Raw genomic sequence first — 16796 nt, 5'->3', positions numbered from 1 at the left:
TGATGATTACACATTAGATCTAAGCTATATAGATCATTCCGAATATGTATGCAGATGAAGCTAAGTGGCAGAAAACTTGGAAATATATATAATGACCTTTATGCTCAAATAAAATTATAATACAGATTAAAAATATATATATGAAATTCAAATGCTTTTTTTTTTTCTGGAATAATTAAGTTAAACATAGTATCAGTATGTATACAAATCTCAAGAATAACTAGAGATATCTACTTCATTTTCATTATTCCCAGTTCAACGATTAAAAGAACTCCCAAACTTCTGAAATAAGATTTTAAGAACTGTTGAATATAATTCAGATTATAAACTTTGCATATAGTAAAAGAAAGTGTTCATAAAGCGTGTTAAATTGTATTTCCAACAAAATAAAGACATTCAGATTATTTCGAGGATTTTATCAATTCAAAGACGAGCTTCCACCACGATCCTAATCGTTTTTATTCCGATCCTAAGACATAAATTCAGATTCAAAATGGGTTTTTCTTGCATTTCACAATTAGACACACAACGAACTAAAATCCTAAACATATTATAGGGGTTTTTAGGACTTTTGTGAATATGTTTTTTAAAATTCCAATGTGAATTTCGTTCATATTAATTAGTATTTCTCCATACATAAAGAATTTCAGTAATTTAACATATACAAACCGGTGGAGAACTGAGGTCATCATACGAAAGTGGAATTAGCAGCTGCCTGCTGATAGATAAACTTACATTAGCAAAGTCTTTTTATATGGAGACTGAAGCTAAAGCCTATATATGAGTGAGGTGAGACAATGAGAAGTGAGCTTATCTGTGTGCTTGTAATATTTTTTTGAGATATTTGGTAAAATAGATAGTTTTCAAAAGATAATTGTAAAAGTAGTACAATCACTATTTATAATTAGCAAATTCCACAATTTTTACTGTTTTCTACTGTTCACAAGACTTTCCAACCCTCATCAACATTTAATATTTACAACATATGCCATTGAATCTTTTATTTTTATTTTCTTTTTAATTTTTTTTCTTCTTTATTATATGCTCAATATAATCTAAAAATAAAAATGCTGACTAATTACGAAAAATTCTAAATTTTTATAGAAATAAAAAATTCTATGTTTTTTTCTTTATAATTGGATATGCATTTTGCATGGTGATTTTATTTGATAATATTAAATATTTTTTACAAATTTTAGATCTGTGCATCTAATTAAATGTGCAGATTTCTATACACACTATTATGTGTACAAATGTATGCACACTATTATGTGTACAGATAAAATTTGTTTAATTCTTAGGGTTTCAAATGTGTGTAGATATGCTTGTACTGCAATGTTTTTATACAAATTACATCTGTAAAATTAATAATGTGTATAAACATCTGTACACATAATAATGTGTATAGACATCTGTACACATACTAAGGTGTAGGAATACAAAAAATTTATATAATATATTTAAAAATTATTAAATAAAATTCATATCATATTGTAAAGAAAAAAATGTATTTTTTTGTATCTAAGAAGTTTTCTAAAAATAGATTATATTAACAATTATTTGAATAATTACGATTGGAGGGAAAAAAACTTTATTTTTTACCTACACATACCCATTTTTGTAATTTTCTCACCAAACTTATGCCCCACTATTTCTCCCTATCTCACAAACTCTCTATTACACAACACCCTATTTTTCTAATTTTAAATAGTGAATATATTAGTTTCCCAATTATGTTTTTAAAATGTACTAATTTGCTAACAAACCTTATTTTTTTGCATTTATAGCTTTGGGTAATGATTGATTTCGGATAAGTTGGAAAGAAATAATTACAAAAAGTATGCTAATAATAAGGCTATATTTGCCCATCAAAAGGGTCCAAATACCTCTTATATTGGGCCCAAATATCTCTTAACACATTAAAAATTTTAATGAAATTAAGCGAAAACATGAAATGTTTTGTGAGTCTTGTTCTATTGAGCCAAATTAATCCTGCCGTCCACTGTCCAGTCATACAAATACAGAGAATCTATCAACCGAAACCGACACATTAAGTGAAAAACTCAATGTTTAGTTATTGAGTCAGCACAACCATTTGCAGTCCGAAACAACAAGACTTTTGAACTCAAACGTATTAAAATTTACAGGCCCAGAACCCTACCAAAGTTCCGATTTGATTAGGCACGCATACATTCATCACTTCCAGCTGTCCAACATCACTACTTTCATTTAGGCCCAACTCAATAACTTTTTTTCTTTTTTCAACATCAATAACTTTATTTTTGTTATAATTCAAATTAAATTGGATATATATATATGACAATATGCTCATATAATGAACAAAAAGGTTAGGTAAGAATTTTAGCAAGTACGTCCACGAGATAACTGTTCAGAAGTTGGTTCAGTTCAGTAACTTCCACACAGTATATAACGACTCCCTTACTTTAATGCGATTTTGTTTCTTATAACTTTTGGGCCCTTCATGGTTACAGAGTTTTTGGAAAGTTGTTTGAGGCTTTATCGATCTGTGCTGATTGGAAAGTTGTCCTAGAACAAAGAAAGGCTAATCTTGGAGCTTTTTTGATTGCAAAGAGCGTCACAAGGGATGAACGATTACAATCATATGTAGCTCAGGGTTACCCTTTATGATTACATGGATTTTTTGTGTTTGACCAAAGCTATTTTTAGTTGTTTTTGGCTCGTTGTATGTGATTGTTCTGGTTCCTTTTTGTTGTTTGTGTAAAACTTTGAAGATCAATATAATCGGAATCATTCAGTCTAAAAAAAAAAAAAACTTTTGGGCCCTTCCTTCTTAGTTCTTACTTCTTACTTACAGTCAAAAATCTGGTACTGTACACCGATCAAGCCAGCTGTAACCGGATTGGTTTGGGTTTTTCATACCTGAACCAGATTAGTTTTGGTACTTATTATTAGATAAACGGAACATTATATATCGGTTTTGTCTACACGATGTTGCATTCTACAATCATCTTAATTGACTACATTGTTTTAATGTAATTATTATATGAAGAAATCAGAATCATATATACATGTAGATACGGCATGGAATGCTTTGTGACGTTTCGTGAAGATCTCTCGAAACTATTTTAAAATTGCTGGAAGAGCTTTAGATGCATTGTACCTAGCAATTCAAATTGCTGTTAGTCGTAAAGTAAAGATTTCATTGTTTAAAATTTACTAAAAGAGTGTGGTCAAAATGAATTAGCTAGTGAACTACTTTCTATAAATATAATATATTGTTATCTCCAGAAAGTTTCATACGCGCATGCCCATTCATGCATATATTATAAGTGGTGGTAATATCTTTTAAAACCGTGTTACTTTTTTTGCGTTGGTGACCTTAAGTTGTTGAAGCTCCACACCACTGTCTTGAACCCATCAGTAATACGACTCAATTTAACAATGATCGATGCCCATAAATTAATATATTTACGTCATATATATATGAAGAGGTTGTTTCTCATAATAATCAAACAATCTCCAGTTTATTATTAGACTTTGACTTCTAGATAGACAGCAGTTGACAATTATATCATGCATGATCCACGTCGTCAAAGTAAGTATGAAAAAAATCACGAAAACGATTTAATGAAATGTCAATATTCAAAATTATTGTAGAAGATCTTCGTCTAGAAAAAAGTTGAACGTAACTATATAGTTATAACTTCGTCTGGGTGGGACAGGACCGTTTATGGCACTTAATTAGGTTTTGTCGGTAACAAAAAGAAGAAATAATCAACAAAGAACAACATTTTTGAAGTATGTAATATGTTAGCCATAATATTACTGCCATCGTGGAAAACGTAAGCGACGTGCAGGATGATGAAATTGAATATCGGGTCACCCACCAATTTTGCAAATCCAAAGAAGAAGAACTTTATTATATAATTATTTTATTTTGGTAACAAATGATATCATCATCAAAGTCAAACGCATACGCTTAACCAAGAAAATTGAAGAATTTAAACCCAAAAACCGGTTTTCTCGCAAGGATGTCGGTCCGAATGATGTATAGTATAATTGTAAATTGTCTAACAGAGATTAATTTAATCGTGTCGGCATGCTTAGTTCTGCTCAAAACAACAAGAACAATGCATTATAATAGAAATTACGTAAATTGCAATGATGTGGTTTATAATATCAAAGAGTATATACTCTCACATGTATGAAAGAGTATATACATGTGAGATAATGTGATTCGATTGAAATGTTTGTTTATTTGTGTGTTAGCATGTGGACGAAAAATAAATGTTATTACTAGATATGTTATTCATCATGTCGTGTTTAGTATATATGTGATGTGCGAGACGACGGAAAATATAAACATATTTGATTGTTTGGCTTTTTAGACAGGGGAGAATTCAGTTTAAACAAAGGGAGTAAAAATCAATTTAACCCTAATATCCTACCGTACATTAATATGTGGCAAATCATCTTAATCTTAATACTATTAAAGGAGGAGTACAAAATTAAGAATGTCCAAAACTATGGTTTTATTTACAGCAATTGCCACTGATTTAATTTATTCACAAAAGAGATGTTTAATTGAAACTGAAAAGGTTAAAATCGGAACTAAAAAACTTAATTAATAATTAACATGCGTTTAGAAGAGGATCCGCGTGTTTTCAAAGAATCCAACCCGTGAAGAAAAGTATTTGAGACTTATATTGGGCCTTTGATCCTACTAACACACACATGTAATTTTCTTATTTATATTTTTGAGTAAATGAGTTTGGTTTCGTAAACCTGTTTTAATAAATAAGTTCACTTTATTTGCTTTAGTGAACTTTATTTGCTTTATACAGCTTTTCCATACGGTATTTAGTATATATTTGATAAAATATCCACTGCAAATAAAAAACATGTTCATGAATCATGCAATTGCGTTATAAAAATAAATAAAACATGTATCTACAATATATCCAATTTGTAAATTTTCTTGTTTATTAAATTAGTTGTAAATTGTAAATATTGTTAGTTGGTTTACAACTAATTTAATAAACAAGAAAGTTTACATATTGGAAATATATTATTAAAATTGTAAAAATACGTAAGAAATCATATGAAAAAAAAAATATAATATTATAGTGTACCGCGGATTCAAATCTAGTATGATTATTATAGTTGGAACACTGATTTTTCAATAACTATGGATGATAAACCAATTCTACCATTTTTCAATTCACGATATATACAATTCACTTTGATACTAATATATCGGTATATCCTAAAAAGCCAAAAAGATCCTTTAGTACTACAAAGTTTGCAAATATTGACTAATATATAATCTCAAACAAAGGTCGTACTAAAAATTTGTATACAGTTACTGTTATTTTTGTTACGACACATCAAAAAGGAAATCAAAAGTCAAAATGGGTGGCAAAAATGAGTAAAAAAGAGAGAGGAAGAAGAATCAATCGATTATGGCATGTGAGTAAATAAAAAAATAGGAATTGACACAAAGAAGACACTCTTGTCCAGCGCTAGGCACGGAACGGGTATCCTTGAATTTTTCGATACTCTTTATCCGACCCGATCCTTACGGGTAATAGAAAAAAATTATTCGTACTCGACCCTTAAATAGCGGGTACGTGCAAAAATGGGTACCCGGTAAAAAACAGTTGACCCTTTAAATATCTGACTTTTTAACGGATACCCGGAAAAACGGGTATCCGGCAAAAAAACCGTTAACCGCAAAAAAAAAGAACTTATAAATATCAATAATTTCATATTCCGAAATCCAAAAAAGAAGAACTCATAAATGTATGCAACATATAGTATCAAAAATTATAAAATTACAAACTTAAAAAGCTTATAATTTCATGTTGTCGTTATTCCGTAAGCTGCCGTGTAATTTCCTAACAACTTTGATTCTCTTTCCTTACCTAAACATAAGCGTAATACAAAAGATCAATATCAAGCTCCAACATATATTCACAGAAACAGTATGAGGTTTAAAATATTACCTTCTTCATTCGTGTTTAATGAAGTTAATCCCACTCATCTTCCAAAGAAAGACTAACTCCTTGGGGGAAAGCGCTAAACTCTACAAACAAAAAGTAACTTGTAAGTGTATAAATAAATATGAACATTCATTGATTAAAGCTCAAAGATTAAAAAATTTACCATCTTCTAGAGTCTCAAGCTCTTCCATTGGTTCTTCCTCCGAAGAAACTTGTGGATAATCATACCGAATCCAATCTTGAGTGAAAATGAGTGCTTCAACTATCATTGGTGTGAGAGAACTTCGGAAAGGATCAAGTATGCGACCACCTGTGCTAAATGCCGATTCAGAAGCAACAGTTGAAACTGGTATTGCTAAAATATCCTTTGCCATTAAGGAGAGAATCTTAAACTTTGAACTTGCTTTCTTCCACCACAACAATATATTAAAATCCGGATCAGACCTAGGAACACAATCATCAACTAGATAACACTCCAATTCTGTTTTAAAAACCAAATTTGCTTATGTTTCTTCATGCATATCCATCAATGAATCAAGATCAAAACTTCCAACCACATCCACTTCTTCTAAATTACTGGTTCCTCTTGGCACTTGGTTAGTATTTGTAGTAGAGCTTGAAGCATAGCTTTCATAGACTTGATACATCTTCTCAAGCAGAGTATGAATACTTTCGATCAAGGCCTCAACAACGCTCCCACCATAACTTTCACGGATCAGCCAACTCACGTACTTCATCTTATACCGAGGATCAACGACACATGCGATAAATATCACCAAGTTCATGTTTTCTCCCCAGTATTTATCAAACTTTATCTTCATTTTACCAGCCATTGACTTCAGATTAGCATCATTCTTGTTTAACTCCATTTTCTGAATCATAAGGCCAACACCAAAGATCTCCTTCATATAAGCATTTCCCGTGACATAACGTGTTGTAGAAACTTTCAAAGTGGCATCATAGAAGAACTTAAAGATAGGTAAAATGGAGATTGCATAGGTCCAATCAGATTCAGTTGGCGCACCTCCTATTTTCTGAAGTTCTTCCATGTATTTTTCATCTTCCAACTCAAGCATATCAAATCCCTTCTTAAGTTTCACAGCAGCTTCCAACATTAGGTATGTGGAATTCCATCTTGTCTCAACATCTAAAGTAAGTCCAGATGTAGTAGAGATGTTTTGATGAAGAAGACATTCCTTAAACTTTAGTAATCTAGCCGGAGAAGATCTTATGTAGCGAACAGCAGTACGAATTCGAAAAATAGCAGTATTCGTCTCTTGTAGACCATCTTTAACAACCAAATTTAAGATGTGAGCGCCACATCTCATGTGAAGATAATCACCATCAAGGAAACTTGTACCCCATGACTTAAGTCTTCTTTTCAAGAATCTTATAGCGACATCATTTGCACTTGCATTATCCACGGTGAGTGTAAAAACCTTGTTGATTCCCCAAGAAACTAAACATTTCTCAAGCATCTTCCCAATCATCTCACCTTTATGACTATGTATCTGACAAAAGTTGATGATTTTCTTNTCAAGATCAAAACTTCCAACCACATCCACTTCTTCTAAATTACTGGTTCCTCTTGGCACTTGGTTAGTATTTGTAGTAGAGCTTGAATCAAGATCAAAAGTTGATGATTTTCTTATGTAGATTCCAGCCATCATCAATGAAGTGTGCTGTTAAATACATGTAGCTAAAGTTTTGCACCGACGTCCATGTATCCATAGTGAGAGAAACATATCCCCTGTAACTCTTAAAGAACTTCTTCAANTTTCTTCCACCACAACAATATATTAAAATCCGGATCAGACCTAGGAACACAATCATCAACTAGATAACACTCCAATTCTGTTTTAAAAACCAAATTTGCTTATGTTTCTTCATGCATATCCATCAATGAATCAAGATCAAAACTTCCAACCACATCCACTTCTTCTAAATTACTGGTTCCTCTTGGCACTTGGTTAGTATTTGTAGTAGAGCTTGAAGCATAGCTTTCATAGACTTGATACATCTTCTCAAGCAGAGTATGAATACTTTCGATCAAGGCCTCAACAACGCTCCCACCATAACTTTCACGGATCAGCCAACTCACGTACTTCATCTTATACCGAGGATCAACGACACATGCGATAAATATCACCAAGTTCATGTTTTCTCCCCAGTATTTATCAAACTTTATCTTCATTTTACCAGCCATTGACTTCAGATTAGCATCATTCTTGTTTAACTCCATTTTCTGAATCATAAGGCCAACACCAAAGATCTCCTTCATATAAGCATTTCCCGTGACATAACGTGTTGTAGAAACTTTCAAAGTGGCATCATAGAAGAACTTAAAGATAGGTAAAATGGAGATTGCATAGGTCCAATCAGATTCAGTTGGCGCACCTCCTATTTTCTGAAGTTCTTCCATGTATTTTTCATCTTCCAACTCAAGCATATCAAATCCCTTCTTAAGTTTCACAGCAGCTTCCAACATTAGGTATGTGGAATTCCATCTTGTCTCAACATCTAAAGTAAGTCCAGATGTAGTAGAGATGTTTTGATGAAGAAGACATTCCTTAAACTTTAGTAATCTAGCCGGAGAAGATCTTATGTAGCGAACAGCAGTACGAATTCGAAAAATAGCAGTATTCGTCTCTTGTAGACCATCTTTAACAACCAAATTTAAGATGTGAGCGCCACATCTCATGTGAAGATAATCACCATCAAGGAAACTTGTACCCCATGACTTAAGTCTTCTTTTCAAGAATCTTATAGCGACATCATTTGCACTTGCATTATCCACGGTGAGTGTAAAAACCTTGTTGATTCCCCAAGAAACTAAACATTTCTCAAGCATCTTCCCAATCATCTCACCTTTATGACTATGTATCTGACAAAAGTTGATGATTTTCTTATGTAGATTCCAGCCATCATCAATGAAGTGTGCTGTTAAATACATGTAGCTAAAGTTTTGCACCGACGTCCATGTATCCATAGTGAGAGAAACATATCCCCTGTAACTCTTAAAGAACTTCTTCAACTTGCTCTTTTCTTCAAGAAATAAACTCATGCAGTCCCTAGTTATTGATCTACGAGAAGGAATAGCAAACCGAGGTTGAACAATGCTCATGTATTCACGAAAACCTACTTTCTCCACAAACCTGAATGGTAGCTCATCCTTTATAATCATTCTCAGCAAAGCTCTGCATGAATCTTCTTGACTAAACGCTAGATATGATGGAACAGCTCCAACAGTGTTATCTTTGTTAGATTGATTGAACAAGGTAGCCTGCTTGAATCTTTTTCCATCCATTGTTTCAACGGCAAGCTCCGGGTGAAGTTTTTTGCATCTCCTCCTATGCTTAATCATATTACTTGTAGTGGTACCAGATTTCGTCGTAAGACCAACAAGTTGTGAGCAATGGTTACATTTCGCTTTATCTCCCTTCTCTGTTTTCTTAAAATGATCCCAAGCCACTGACTTTATTTTTGGAGATACCTTATCAATGTCGGGACCTTCATTATGTTCCACCTTGGGATCTTCGATTTCTTCGATTGCCATCTACAACATAACAATATAACCTAAACAAAAAATCATAGAGATGAATAAAAAATAGAAGTGGCAACAAGAATCTTGAATATAAAATGAGACATGAATAACCTGTTTCAAAGTGAAAGCCTAGAAACTAATTGGCGGCCGACAAGGAAGTGTAGTGGAGGAGGAGAATAGAAACTATGTTAGCTAGGTGAAATATATATTAATTCAATTAGGTTATGGTCTTGGATATATTAATTGAATTGGGCTTTGTATCATTTTAATTGGGCTAAATTGAACCTAGGCTTTAACTTTAACTATAGAATATATTTATAAATTAATAATATATAATAATAATACAAAATATTAAAGAGTATTAACGGGTTGGATTACAAAATGGGTAAAGGGACGAGTAACGGGACGGGTATTGAAAATTAAATTAATACCCAATACTCATCCCTTACTTACGGGTAGCATACTTATAAAACTTTTTACTCGACTCTAAGGTTACGGGTACCTTTTTTCGGGACGGATACGAACTGAGTAACTGAGTAACGGATATTAGTGGTCAGGCTGACTCTTGTCTTCACCACCGCCACGACCCGACCCACTGGCTCTCTCTTTATATATTTATCACTAATTTTCTTATCCATTTGTTACGATCACTCATTGAAAAGTCAAACCATTTCATACGTCTCACGTGTTCTTTTTTCTTCACCCAACTCATCAGTCATCCATCATTCAGAGAAAAATAAAAGGTCAAATCTATGTTCCTCGTTCGTTCCATCTTTAAGAAAATAATACTAATAATATTTTTAAATCAGGGCAGGTTATTTTTCTTTTTTTAGTTAAATAGGGACAGCTTTACAAGAGTGTCAGTATTTGTATTTTCCGTGTTTTGACTTTTTTAAAAATTGTGAATTAATTTTTTGATATTTCCTTTATATAAATAAACCCAACCTCCTTTCTCTCTTCTTCCTAACTTAATATTCAAACCAATTCACATCTTCCCAAGCTCAACTACTACAACTTGTAGCAAGAAAAACATATATAAATTTTGGTTTTGTTCCTAAGCTTCTTTGGTCAATATATTCATCTAGTTTCTCATACAAATCTCACAGCATCTTCATATATCATATGTCTGGAGGATCAATGGATGAAGAAATCGAGATTCCTCCGTTCTTCCTTTGTCCCATCTCTCTAGAGATTATGAAAGATCCAGTGATAGTCTCTACCGGAATAACCTACGACAGAGACAGCATCGAGAAATGGCTCTTTTCTGGCAAGAAGAACTCGTGTCCGGTCACCAAACAAGATATAACCGACGCCGATCTCACCCCGAACCACACTCTTCGCCGTCTCATCCAATCTTGGTGCACCCTAAACGCCTCCTACGGCGTCGAGAGGATCCCTACCCCGAGACCTCCGATCTGTAAAGCTGAGATCGAAAAGCTCATTAGAGATTCAGCCTCTTCGCATCAAAACCAGGCCAAGTGTCTCAAACGACTTCGTCAAATTATGTCGGAGAACGCGACCAACAAGCGGTGTTTGGAGGCCGCCGGAGTACCAGAGTTCTTGGCCAACATCGTAAGCAACGACTCAGAAAATGGGTTTCAATCTTTAGGGAGTTTGACCGACGAAAGCCTCAACTTACTCTACCACCTCGAGACCTCAGAGACAGTCCTCAAGAATCTTTTAAACAACAAGAAAGGTAACGATATCGTAAAGTCCTTGACGAAGATCATGCAGCGCGGGATCTACGAATCCCGAGCCTATGCAACGTTGCTTCTCAAGAACATTCTTGAAGTAGCGGATCCAATGCAGATCATGACTCTGAAGCCAGAGGTTTTCACTGAGGTAGTCGAGATCTTGGACGACCGGATCTCACGCAAAGCGACAAAAGCCGCGATGCATATATTGGTGAACATATGTCCATGGGGAAGGAACAGACACAAGGCTGTGGAAGCTGGAGTGATTTCTGTGATAATCGAGCTTCTCATGGACGAGAGCTTCTCATCAGATAGGAGAGGTCCAGAGATGGCGATGGTGGTTCTTGATCTGTTGTGTCAGTGTGCGGAGGGACGAGCCGAGTTCTTGAAACACGGAGCAGCCATAGCGGTGGTGTGCAAGAAGATACTTAGGGTTTCGCAGACGGCAAGCGATAGAGCGGTTAGGGTTTTGTTGTCAGTGGGAAAGTTCTGCGCGACGCCTGCTTTGCTGAACGAGATGTTACAGTTGGGGGTTGTAGCGAAGCTTTGTCTTGTGCTTCAAGTAAGCTGTGGGGGCAAGACTAAAGAGAAGGCGAAGGAGCTTCTTAAGTTACACGCTAGGGTTTGGAAGGACTCGCCTTGTCTCCCAAAGAACATGGTTCTTGCATATCCCTGCTGATGATAACCAAGAAAACATCGTACAGACGACATACAAACGAGTCCAATTCTCAATAAGTACAGTCACTTATATGAGAGTTATTCATCGGTGCTGTTGAAAAGACTAGTGTAATATTCATATTATTATCCAATTTTCATTAGGTTTCTTTTTCATACTTTTGATGTTCACAATGTAGATAATAGAGGAAAATGTTCATCAAATATTCTTTCTATATATGGAAACTGCAAAAAATATTAATGAAAATCACAGGTTACATGGCTATTCTCATTTCCCACTTGCATTTTCATTATTGTGAAAACGTTTTTTCTTCTTTCTTAATTTTTGTATCATTTAATTTCCATAATAATCCAGATTCAAGATAAAGGGAGCATACCATTTAATTTTCATCAGATTTTTTTTTAACGAGGAAATGATTAATATGTATCAGTTTTTGCCTACGATAATTTTATTTCTTTTGGTTTTACACAATAATAATATATATATATCAGTTTTGTACCATTCAAATTCAGATCAACAAGTTACAATTTCTTAATTAATCCAATGCATGGACCTCGTTTTTTATTGCGAGAATCTTTGTATTTAACAATCGGGGCACATGGTGTTGGACTGTTGGTACATGTTATAAGAACAACTTTTATACGATTGTTTACTAAAAACATAACATAAGAAATAAAATCTTTTTGTTTTCTTTCAGATCGCATCTGGTTGAAACTTCGTTCTTCCAATATATATTAAATTATTAATACATTTCTTAAATAAAATAAAAGAAATATAGAGATCTGGTTGTTACACATTTGCGTCGCATCTAATGACTCAAATCCTCATTGACCAGCGAAATTAGAATACAAGTCGACGCAGTCGAGAGTGAAGACAAAGGTTTACAAAAAAAAAAAATGAGCAACCTAATTAGGAAATATTAACAAAGAAGTTGACACAGAAGAAAAATGAGGAGCAATTCAGTATAGAACCACATCACCCACCATATCTCACACAAAATATAGTAAAACAATTAAAATAAGTAAAAGCATGACGACCATATATTGTTTTTAATTGGTGTATGTAATTTTGTTCTTTAAAGAAATAGTGAACAGTTTTTATTTTAGAAAATTTGAGAAGTGGTCATATATTGCGAGCAGCTTCTTAGTTGAGTTTAAAAGTGCAAAACGAGGGTCCAGACTGGACCACAACTGATAGCTGTAGATGAACAGTTCACAGACAGATTCAGAATTCATAACGTAGAAGTCTTCGACCTGATAAATAAAACAGTTGTCTCACCCATTAATAATACCTTCCTAGTTGTTTTTTATTTTATTTTATGATTACTACCGAATTTGCAGTACTATTAGAAACATCTGATTTTATCCTATTATAAAATGATAATTCATAGATCGAACAATATTATTTGCTTTGTAAAGGAAGCTACACGCGATCGCGATAAACGATTCTCTGATGCTTTATAATGAGAAGTTCTTCCGACAATACATATTTTAACAATAGACAATTTTAGTATACATCACATTTTCAATAGACTATTTTATAATAATACATGAGATCACAACAAACGACTATATACTTAAGGTATCTTGGAACTTCACATCTATACTCTATAAAAAAATGGATTCTTTGAACCGAATAAGTAGTGTATATATATTAACGTTAAATCTTTGATCAACCATTATATGATACTAGCTTTTTTATTGGCCGGAATTGCTTAACTAATACCTTTAGTTCATGCTCTAGAATTCAATGGATTATATATTTATATTCATGCTCTAGTCTCTAGATGTGGAAGTTTTGAACATATTCATATATTATATCGTTATTTCTTTACGTGGGACTTGGAGTAGTAACTGCAACTACCTAATTAATTGCTATATTAACGTCTATTACCGTGAACAATAATTTTCGTATCTGTAAAATACATTCTGGTATATGAGAAGAAGCCCCATATGGCCATATCCACAAATTTGTATACATAGCCATGCTTTTATGTTTTGATCCAATAACACACGCGCCGGTATGTATTTGTTAACGCATGGATTTATAATGCAAACATATATAATAAAGATGTGGACCGGACGTGAAGGACCAAACTATTTTGACGCCGCAATAGAAGACTCGTACGTTTTCATATTCCATCGTTGGTTGTATCATACTATTATTTCCCGAGAGCGATCGAGAGAGTTGATTTCACTGCAACGTAGGGTTTTAAACTTGAAAATTTAATGAATGACATGTGATTTTTCAAAATAAATTAATATTATATACAAAGACGTAATATAGACACGTAAAGTACCACTCTACGACATATGGTTTAAAACCATTGACCTGCTCACTGCCTCACTATTCTTCTCTCTTTGTATTCAAAAACTCAACCTATGGTTTTGAGTGTTTGACAAATTACTAAAACTATCGTGTACGTTAATTATAAACCAATCAATACTTCGCAGATAAAACTCAAAGCATGTCTGTGTCTAACATAAGTTTCTGACCACATATTAAAGTTTTAAGCAAGTTTAAAGTGAATTCGATTCTTGCGAAAACGAAACGAAATAACCTAGACAAAATAAAAGGATAAGACAAGAATGAGATCGGGCCTGCGAAAATGAGTGGATCCAGTCCAAATAACAAAGAGATAAAGAAGAAAGTCAGAGTAGAACCAATGGTCTAGAGTTCGACTATGACACACATTAGTTCGACATATGATTTAGAAATCGGAACGAATGGATCATGCATGGTAAGCGTCATGAAAATGATATTTATTTTCATACTCATACAGCTTGGATTTATTTTAATTGGCAGGTCTTTCTTATTGTAGTTAAAATTTTCAATTTCTAGGATCAAGTCTCAAATGTAAACCAGAGTTCATTCAACTCTCAAATGTGCCAATAACTTCTAGTTTTCAGCGACTCCCTAAGATCAATTCATGGCCAAAGGTCTGGTAGAAGACAATAAGGATCAGATGACATGAGTATTACTGCTTACTTCTCATTCATATGACATTTGAAACTATACGCTAATAACGCTCAAGTCGAAACTCGACCTCTACCAGCCATTGGATGAGACGAGACACATTGCTTACGAAGCAATAACATGTTCATTTTCTTTTCAACATAAAATTTTTAACCACAAATAAAGATAGCAAAAATGGGAAATGAAATGACACTACAAAACTCGGCCTAGCCGAAACAACTAAGGCACAACTATTTATTGTAAATCCTCACTAATCAACAGCTCTAAATTACAACTTGTATAATCTTTTAAAATTTAAGCTGAGTCCCAACAATTGACCTTGTTTTCAAATAATCAAAGTTTTTATTCCTTCCTACAATAAGGTAAGACTCATAAGTATTTTGTTTAATACCTGATGTTTCGGCTACGCAACAACTCCACCACAGCTGAAACCACTCCTTTTCCCTCCACAGTTATGTCCAAACTCGGATCCTCTATCTTCTTATTCAGCAGCTTGTCCACCTCTCCCCGCAATCTCTGCACAATCATGTAAATCCTCTTCACATCACAGAAACACATGAAGAACAAAAGAGATTTGACAGAGATAATACAACTTTACCTGTATCAGTTCCAAGACGTTCTTTGAGGCAGAGAAATGGAGATACCCACCCAACATCTCTATACCTTCCCCGGTTTTGCTTGGGATAAGATTGCCACCAAACATAAGGAGTGCATAATCTGATATGTTTGTTGAGTCTCGGATATATACACTTGTCGTCTTCACCTTTTCGCTGTAGACCAAATACGGCAACGAGAAGAGATTTACTCTTGCGTTGACAGATCCAGGATGAATATCAACTTTACCCAACTCTTTAGTGTAGAATGCAGTGCGCTTCCCTCTTCTTTTGCATTGCACAACATTTGGGTACAGCCCCGCACACAAAACCGCGCTTACCATCTCCATGTCTTGGCTGTATTGGTTGTATGCCTGAAAAGCACCATGTGCATGTGAAAAGTCAGTAATTTTAGATTCTATCAGAGTTCCACAATATAATTGCATTATTAGGACTGGTTCTTGACGCTTACACTTGGCCTTGATTTGTCTACGAAACCTATATCTGATAAAAGATCAAGAAACTGGTTTCTCATATCCTCCATCATCCTTAGAGTTACAGGGGAAAGAAAGTTTTGCCAACAAAAATCTTTTTCGTTTCCACCACGCTTTGCATCCCGATATCCTTCATATGCCTTAAGAAGGGCAATGTGATCACTGCACAACACAGAAATGCAATCTTTTCTGTAAGAAGCAGAACACAGGGACCTGACTGACTACGTGGATGAAAAATAAAGTAATTTGTCTCTAAGTCATACCTACAGGAATCACCAGCAAAATATCTTTTAGCATCATCAGCTTCTTCTTTCCTATTTAACGGTAAGACAAATGGGCTACGATATGCCAGCGCAGCGGCAATTGTCAAAGCAGGATTGACGCACTGGAAGATAGCTCCAATCAGAAGCATCTTTCCTATATTTGGATCTACGGGTAGAGTGCAAAGATGCCGACCTGTAACATAAATGGTTTTGAGTATAACATATATTAACAACTATTACATTAAAGTGTGCAGTAATAAAGTCCAATGAATTGCTGCTCACCAAGGGGTGTAAGATCTTCAATGTCGTCTAAAGCCCCAATTGTTTTGAGAAGTTCAATAGCATTCTCAACAGCAAGTGCATCTGGTGGCTGCAATGCCTTGGCCAAGAATGATCCTATGGATCCAACCTGCAAACTTTTGATATGCAGGCATAACTCTTGCAGTGGAGTCCGTATGATTTCTGGTAACTGATACTGTGGGAAAGAATCATAGATGACTTTTGGATACAACCTGTAGCAAACTCCAGCTTGGACACGTCCAGCACGACCTCGTCTCTGCATTTGTACCAAA

At 34.3% G+C, this 16796-nt stretch overlaps 2 protein-coding genes across 2 annotated transcripts in view; one reads left to right on the top strand and one right to left on the bottom strand.

The window, feature by feature from the left end:
- LOC104792367 (E3 ubiquitin-protein ligase PUB23-like) lies at window positions 10505-12162 on the top strand. The gene has a single exon (XM_010518498.1). It carries the CDS (start codon window positions 10651-10653, stop codon window positions 11899-11901), a length of 1251 nt encoding a protein of 416 aa, XP_010516800.1. The 5' UTR covers window positions 10505-10650; the 3' UTR covers window positions 11902-12162.
- LOC104792366 (DExH-box ATP-dependent RNA helicase DExH1-like) overlaps window positions 15048-16796 on the bottom strand; it is a gene marked incomplete in the record, with an annotated part of 6060 nt that continues 4311 nt past the window's right edge. The window contains 5 exon segments of the mRNA XM_010518496.1: window positions 15048-15390; window positions 15473-15841; window positions 15940-16123; window positions 16225-16417; window positions 16507-16780. Of these exon segments, the coding sequence (XP_010516798.1) occupies window positions 15259-15390; window positions 15473-15841; window positions 15940-16123; window positions 16225-16417; window positions 16507-16780 (1152 nt within the window).

Source organism: Camelina sativa, chromosome 6 (assembly GCF_000633955.1).
Source record: "Camelina sativa cultivar DH55 chromosome 6, Cs, whole genome shotgun sequence".
NCBI classification, from domain to species: Eukaryota; Viridiplantae; Streptophyta; class Magnoliopsida; order Brassicales; family Brassicaceae; genus Camelina; species Camelina sativa.
This window is presented reverse-complemented; position numbering and strand designations above follow the sequence as displayed.